The 7,538-nt window shown below is 51.8% G+C and overlaps 2 protein-coding genes across 2 annotated transcripts; both read left to right on the top strand.

Annotated features, from left to right (window-relative positions):
* Window positions 1-1,477: 1,477 nt before the first annotated feature.
* Window positions 1,478-4,308, top strand: LOC105998294 (ral guanine nucleotide dissociation stimulator-like). The gene is made up of 5 exons (XM_013032973.1): window positions 1,478-1,537; window positions 1,743-1,846; window positions 2,981-3,049; window positions 3,476-3,559; window positions 4,020-4,308. Exons 1-5 carry the CDS (start codon window positions 1,484-1,486, stop codon window positions 4,030-4,032), a joined length of 324 nt encoding a protein of 107 aa, XP_012888427.1. The 5' UTR covers window positions 1,478-1,483; the 3' UTR covers window positions 4,033-4,308.
* Window positions 4,309-4,349: 41 nt separating this feature from the next.
* On the top strand, window positions 4,350-5,187 carry LOC105998293 (ral guanine nucleotide dissociation stimulator-like). The gene is made up of 3 exons (XM_013032972.1): window positions 4,350-4,454; window positions 4,647-4,742; window positions 5,045-5,187. Exons 1-3 carry the CDS (start codon window positions 4,354-4,356, stop codon window positions 5,184-5,186), a joined length of 339 nt encoding a protein of 112 aa, XP_012888426.1. The 5' UTR covers window positions 4,350-4,353; the 3' UTR covers window position 5,187.
* The last annotated feature ends 2,351 nt before the right edge of the window (window positions 5,188-7,538 follow it).

Here is a 7,538-nt window from a genome sequence, read left to right as displayed (position 1 = left end):
AAACCACTATACAAACACTGGATCCAACACCCTGCGTAGAAGCAGTACTACCATGTCAGTCAAAGCTGGAACTAGCTGTAGCCTCAGAGGTCCCCTCAGCTCCAGGAGCTGCAGTGGAGCTCCAACAAGAACCCCATTTAGACGGATGTTTTGACTCAACTCCATCAACTTTGATCGAAAAGATTAATCCACCTGCAGGTCAGCCAATGGCCCACAGCCTTGCACCAACTCCAGCACCAAGTCTGGATCTTGCCCTGCAATACTCAAGTCTTGTTCTACCAAATGAAGAAAGAGTGGCTGATCCCTCAGTGCCAGGGGCACTTAGCCCAGTGGTAGCAATGGCTCTAGAGCCAGCCATTGATGCACCAATACATGCCAGTGATGAGGGTATGCGAGTGCCCACTCCAGAAGCCCAGCTGCCTGAAGGCCAGTGTGACCCAATTCTGCAACCCGCCCAAGAAGGAGAAGCATCTGCAGTTCAACCAGAGCCCTCCAAACCTATTGTAGTGAGCAGCTCAGGGCCAGAGCTAGAGGCTCCAGGAGATGAAAGCCTGGAGTCTGTTCTCGGTCCATCTGGGGAGCAAGTGGAGTCTCTCGGTCCATCTGGGGAGCAAGTGGAGTCTCTGGGTCCATCTGGGGAGCAAGTGGAGTCTCTGGGTCCATCTGGGGAGCAAGTGGAGTCTCTGGGTCCATCTGGGGAGCAAGTGGAGTCTCTCAGTCCAGCTGGGGAGCAAGTGGAGTCTCTCGGTCCATCTGGGGAGCAAGTGCAGTCTTGCCCCCTTGCTGGAGAGGCTGACTGCCTTGAGGCTGTTGCTGAGCAGCCAGAGCCACCCGCACAGGAGCCTCTGCCGCCCAGCTGGGATGTAGCACCCGTCCCATCTGTGCAGCTGGAAGCTGACACAGGCTTAGAAGGGGACATTCATCCAGTTACTTATTTTGACAAATACTATGAGCCTCCAGTGGCTGAAGACGCCGATGGTGCTCTGCCCTGTGCTGCTGAAGAAGAGCCTGCTCGCCCACCAGCTAGCGAGGCAGACAGGCCTGTGGAAACAGACCCAGCTCCCTGGGAGTGCGTGGAGATGGAGGATGTGCAGATTTCCTCCAGGGGGCCATCCCGGATTTGCATGAGGAAGTTAGACAGTGATGAGGAGACAGCTGGAGTGCTAGATTGGCTGCCCAAAGAGAAGGCAGATCAGTTCTCCATCATGGCCGTCGTAAGTAGCTTGGCAGGGCTGGGCATGCGGGCTTTCCTTTGCACCTCTACTGCCACACCTGCCTCAGGGCAGAGCCACGCTGACCATTTATTTCTTCTTTTCAGAATCTGTTCAAAAGACTCGTCCCTTACCACTGTTTGAATTACATCTATGCCGAACATGACCAGAAGGCGTGTCTGGAGCGCCTGGCACCCACTCTGCTTCCCATCCTGGAGCACTGTGAGCAGGTCTCCAGTTGTGTGATCAGCACGTGCCTTGGGGACCACAGCATGGAGGCAGCAGAGAGAGCCCAAGTGGTGCAGCACTGGATAGAGGTGGCTCTGGTATGAACAGGAGGGGCCCGGGGACCCTTAAAGCCCTCCTCCTACTCTGCCCTCACTTGGGCTGTGTGCATTCCTGCCCTGCTTCCACTGTCATTCCCCTCCCCCAAGCTGTCCCAGTTCAGCCTAGTAACAAAGGCCCAGCCCAGGCCAAGCAGGACCCCAGGAGTTTCCTCCACAGCTCTCCTCACCCATTCTTCACTCCTAGGAGTGCCACCTACGAAAAAATATCTCCACCTTCTTTGGAATTGTGTGTGCTCTGCAGAGCAGCCAGCTCCAAGGCCTGAAGAAGACGTGGAGATTGGTTTGCAGGTGGGTGCACCTTTCTCCTGGGCAACTCTTGCTTCCTCAGCTTAGCGTCCATCTTCTGGGAGCCCAATGGCAGTGCCCCATGGCAGAGACCACAGCTCTATGGCCTTGCCTAGGATTCGCCTGCTAGGTTGGGATTCCTCTTCTGCCATACATTGCACAAGGCCCTTGGAGAAGTTTTCCTTCAGAGACATCCCAGCTACACCAGTCTGTGCAGTGCTCTTCCAAGCAAAACCACTCTGGGAATTGGGGTGGAGCTGGAGGTTTCCCCTCAAGACTTTGCTCCTAACCATGTGACCTAAGGGTCACAGTGGCTCTCCTTGCACAGCTCTGTTCCCATTAGCATAAAGTCCTGCCTCAAAATGGGAAATCCATTCACACTCCTCCTCTCCCTTCCTCTCCCATCTGTCACCTTGTCTCTGCCCATCGTCCAGGGAGAAAGTAGCTGTCTATCAGGACCTGAGGAGGATACACTGCCAGGAGCAAGTCTACAAGGTTGTATGAGCCCCGGAATAAGATTTGACCCCTGGACGGAGGCAAGGGAAATTTTCTCTCTGATGGAATTCAAGGAGCATATCCAACATAGCTAGGAGAAGCATCTGTCGTGGGCTTGGGTGTGGGACAGATTGTATGGGGAACAGGAGGTCCCTGGGGACCCAGTGGAGTGAGTGGAGGAGGCCACCTGGGTGTCTGAGGAGGGTGGAGAAAGTGACAGGGTTGGGTTGTCAAGGTTGCTGCTGAGATTTCCTGTCAAGCTTCCTCCTGAGTGTGGCCTGTGTTGAGGCTGCCTCTCTACACCCCGCCAGCCTGGCACGCCCAAGCCATGCCCTGGCTCTATTTCTGGGTGGCCTTCCCTTCCCAGGAGGGATGCCTAGCCAGTCACGTGAGGTCAGGAGGTCCCTCCAGATCAGGCAGCCACAGAAACATCTTTTAGGGGATGCAAATGGCCACATCCACCATGGAGACAGGCCTTGGCATATGCTCTGGCCTGCCCAGGGATACAGTGCTGATGGTCCCAGGGAGCCTGAGATCCTAGGGCCCAAGCCATGGCTGTCACGCCACATGGCAAGAGGGGACTCTGGAGGGTTGAATGGTTAGAGAATGAGTATGTTCCACATCCATGCTAACTGCTGCCAGGGGCGAGAGTCCAGATACAAGAGCTTCTGGAAGAAACTCAAGAGAGGCTGCAAGAAGCCTCAACAATTGGTGAGTGTGCATGCCTGAGGCCAGGGGCTTTCTAGAAGGAGTAGTTGAGGGGGGTCCCCCAGCCCACCCTACCTGTTGGCCCACTCCCTTAATGCCCCATCACACCTGGCCTCTGCTCAGATGGCATGTTGCAGCAGAGTTGCAGCCACTGCACTAAGGCCTGCACAAGAGTAGAGGAGCAGGTGAAGGACAGGGCCACAGACCTTGCCTGTGTGTCAGGTGCCAGCCCTGGAGGGGCCCAGACCTAGATAGATTTCCCCATGCAGGGCTGTGTCTTTGGTATGGGGTAGAGGGTGGATCATTGAGGAATGAGGCTGTCTTGCCCCAAGTTCTGCTAGGCAGATGGCTCCATGGGGCTGTTGTGAGTCGGGTTCTTGCGAGGAGCTTAACAGGACTCTTCTGATCTTTCTGCACCCAATGCCACAGGACTATCCCGAGGGCACAGTCCCTTACCTGGGCACCATCCTCACACACCTGGCCTCACTGCACAAAGACCAAGATTCCAAGGATGTGAGTGAACAGAGCCCCAGCCCTGGGAAAGCAGATTGGGGACAAAGAGCCTGTCCCTGCTCCTTGACCTCCAGCAAGAGCCCACGTCCTCCCCAGCCCCAGAGTGCCAAGCACCACAGCAATCCTACTTGTGATGCCCTATGCCCTCAGACCTCAGTGCTGCTGATGACATGGGGCCATCCCTCAGAGGGTGGTGAGCAAGGGTGGCAGTGTGACGCAGGTGCTCAAGCTGACATAGCATGTGTGAATAGCATGGCCTTGTCACTGGAAGCCTCAAGTGTCTGCCATGTCCACAGAGAGTTGAGCAGTGAGCTCCCTGTCCTCAGGATCTAGGCCTCCCTGCCCTAGACTGAGAGCAATCCTAGTTCAGCTGTGCACCCAGCCTGCCCTCTGCTGGAAGGACTTGGTAGGGCGCCAAGTGGAAACAGCATTTTCTTAGCACATAGTCTTTGCTTTGCAGGGCTCTTGGCTGAACATAAAAAGACGAAGAGAGGTGAGAAAATGACACCTTCCTCTGCAGGCAGCCAGCTGTGCGGGTCCCTTAGGTCCTTTCTTCCCTCTGATGTGGATGGTCACATCACTTGTCCTGCAGAGGTCAGGAGATGGGGCCTTGAGCTGGGGATCTAGGACAGCTTGCTGGGGTTGGGCACTGGACCTCAGTAGAGAAAGGCAAGTGTGTTGGGGAGAGACAAGAGTGAAGCCAAGTGAAGACCCGAAGTAAGCCGCCTGGCCTACCTTGCCCTGGTCCAGGTCCATCACCACTGTGTCCTTTCTCTCAATCAGTGATGGCACTGATGAAGGAACTACAGGGCTCGTGTCAGGAGCTCGAGGTGCTTCCTGACATGAACTTCGTGTCTTGGTTTAACAACCTGAACCGCCTCAGTGAATTGGAAAGGTGAGTTGGGGTAGGCTGTGGGGGCAACAAACATGGGAATCCCCAGCACCAGTCCATGAGAGCCTGTTGCCTGAGTCAGCCTCCCACTGAGACCTGTTGAAGGAAGGGTGTATGAGCTCCTGAGTCCCCAGGGCCCCTGGGAGGGAAGCCCAGGGTGGAGCCTGCTGTCCAACCAGCTACTTCTTGTCTTAGCTCCAAGCTATCCAGGGAGCTGGAGCCTCCCCGCCGGGTACTTGTCCTGACCAGGAACAACAAGAGGAGCCCTCCCCTGGGGAAGCACTCAGGAAAGTAAGTACATTGGCCCAGGGGCCAGGGACTCCCCAGGGTCTGGGTGGTGGGACAGGCAGCCTGATGAGCTGGGGCTGCCATCCCACCACCTGCCACACAAGCCTTTGTCTGGGTGGTGTGGCCTGACCTCTGCCCACCTCACTTCCTTCATTGGGGTCCCACGGTGGTCCTCAGAGGATGGGGCACATGGGTACTTGAAAATGAACAGTAATGAAGGCTGCCTCAAGCCCAGGGGGCAGTGGGTGTGGGACAGCCCTGTGTGCTCAGGGAAGCCCTGGAATTAAGGCAGTCCCTCCATTCAGTTGCCAGGCTTTGACAAGAGAGCTCAGCAACAATGGTAGTTCCCAGTTGGAGACAAATGATCAGCTCAGCGGTGGGAATGGCAGCCATGTACCCAGCGTGCACTTGAGGAGCTCACCCAAGCCTTCTTCACACTGCAATTGATTGTATCAGTCTGCCCCAAACATCTACATGGCAAAGATGACAGAATATGAGGGAATCTTGCCGTTCCTGAGCCCCCAGCCCTCCAGGCAAGCTGGGCATGGGGCTCTATCCTAGGCTGTCCTTTATTCAGCCCAGATGCCTGGACTCCAACCAGAGAAAATCATATTCTCCAATGAGTTATGGGAAATGCATTGCACAATGCACAAAGACTCAAATGTCAGGTCATTTAGATTAAAAATCTATGTGGAAACACTAATAATCTGTTAAAACCATTTCTTTACAAGAGCAAGGTTTTGGTGGGTGCTTTTCTTTGCCTTCCTTAATGGCAGAGACTTCTGCATATTCTATTCTAAGAAGAAATCCTTTCAGGCTTTGAGCTCTTTTTTTTTTCCTGCAGAATGAGCAAGAGCAGGTCCCTCTAGGGGCTAGGCTTTCAGTCAGGTGTTCTCATGAGAACTGTTCCACAAGCCTTGAAATTTCAGTGTTGAAACGTCTCCTTTGCAACAGTCATCATCTGTGTGAGAAGCTGCTGGCTTCTGTGCAGGCAGGGAATCCACCTCAACCTTCTGGGAGGGAGTGGAGTCACCATGCAGGACCCTGGGGGGAAATGAAATGAGATCACACCAGACCCAGGGCAGTACTTCAGGGAGGGAGACACTGCTGAAGCTGCAAGAAGAGCTAAACGTAGTCACACCAAAATCACAGTTCTTCCACCCCAAGAACATTCCTAAAACTGTAAGCATACTGATGAAAGAAAGCACAGGAAAACATGTAAAACAGCATAGATCACAGAAAGCACATCAGTCAAATGCCAGAGCCACTCACAGATTCCTAAGGGAATATAAATCCTCTTTACCCATCATTTCACTGAGTTCAAATAATTCTTCAATAGTTGCCCTCCTGAGCTCTTATGCCAGTTACAGGAAGAAGATATATTATCTTTTCTCTATTACACAGTTGAAGAAAGCCATGGCAAGAGCACTTCCCCTTTGTGTTTACTTCACAATATGAGTTCCAGTGGACAAAATGTCAGCAGGCCAAGCAGACACACATGACCAGGAAGGAAAGTGAGGACTATGCTCCTAGAATCACCCACAGAGCAGTGGCAAAAGAGCCCAGCAAGAGAGCAATAGAGGATAATGCACACTCACCATCTGGGAAGGGAATGTTGTTTCAATCCTCCACTGTACATTACCTGCCAGGTGCTTGTGACTCACATCTGCAATTTCAGTGTTTCAGCAGCCTGAGATCTTCAACCTTATACAACTGAGATACACGCTGCCATTCCAGATATCCTTGCGGACTGTTGAAACCTAACACGGTCAAAACTTACAGCTTAATATCTATGGCCATACAGTGACAGATTGCACAGTCAGAAATCACATAGAGTTCACCTTTTCCATGAAAGCTGCATTTCATGAAATGATAAATTCTATGAGTTGCAAGAGTAGAATATTAAACTCAACTTCATAATGGAATCACTGCCCAAAGGAATGACCTAACAGCATCAGTGCTGGATGTGATGAGAGGGGCAACAAAGCTGAAGATACAATGTTTTGTTGAAAAGAGAAATGTTTCCTTTCTTCTTTTTTTTTTTTTTTTGTCGGTCATGGGGCTTGAACTCTGGGCCTGGGCGCTGTCCCTCAGCTCTTCAGCTCAAGGCGAGCACTCTACCACTTGAGCTACAGCGCCACTTCCGGTTTTCTGGTGGTTTATTGGAGATAGGAGTCTCACGGTCTCTCCTGCCCGGGCTGGCTTTGAACCGCGATCCTCAGATCTCAGCCTCCTGAGTAGCTAGGATTACAGGAGTGAGCCACCAGCGCCCGGCATGTTTCCTTTCTTCTGTGAGGAGCTTTCAGATAGCTTTCCTAATTTTGTTTTCAAAAATGATTTAGAAAGAAGTGTTCTCTTTTCAAGTCGATATTTTGTTTCAGCTATTTATCATGAATTTCTAGTTTTATTGGAATATAAGCAGAAAATATGTATCACAATTTTCAATCTTTTGGTAGAGTTTTCTTTATAAACAAAATATATTTGAGATTAATAAAGTTGTGTATTGCCATTGCATCTACTGCAGATGACCTGTGATTCTCTGCCTGTAGTAGATGGATGTTCTGTTCTTTCTTATTTTAATCTAAAGTACTTTTTTGTAATAATTTAATTCTTATATACTTAGATGTGAGGTTAGTTATGTCATAGTGGTGTTTGGATCCTGGGGCCTGATCCCAGGGCATAGGCACTGCCCCTAAACTTTATGCTCAAGACTATGACTTGTGGCTTTTTGGTGGTTCATTTTAGATAAGAGTCTCTTGGACGGTCCCATCCAGTATGACTTTGAACTGCAGTGTTCAG

This window comes from Dipodomys ordii, unplaced genomic scaffold (genome assembly GCF_000151885.1).
Source record: "Dipodomys ordii isolate 6190 unplaced genomic scaffold, Dord_2.0 Scaffold160, whole genome shotgun sequence".
Taxonomy (NCBI): Eukaryota; Metazoa; Chordata; class Mammalia; order Rodentia; family Heteromyidae; genus Dipodomys; species Dipodomys ordii.
The sequence above is the reverse complement of the archived record's forward strand: the minus strand, read 5'-3'. Positions and strand labels throughout refer to the sequence as shown.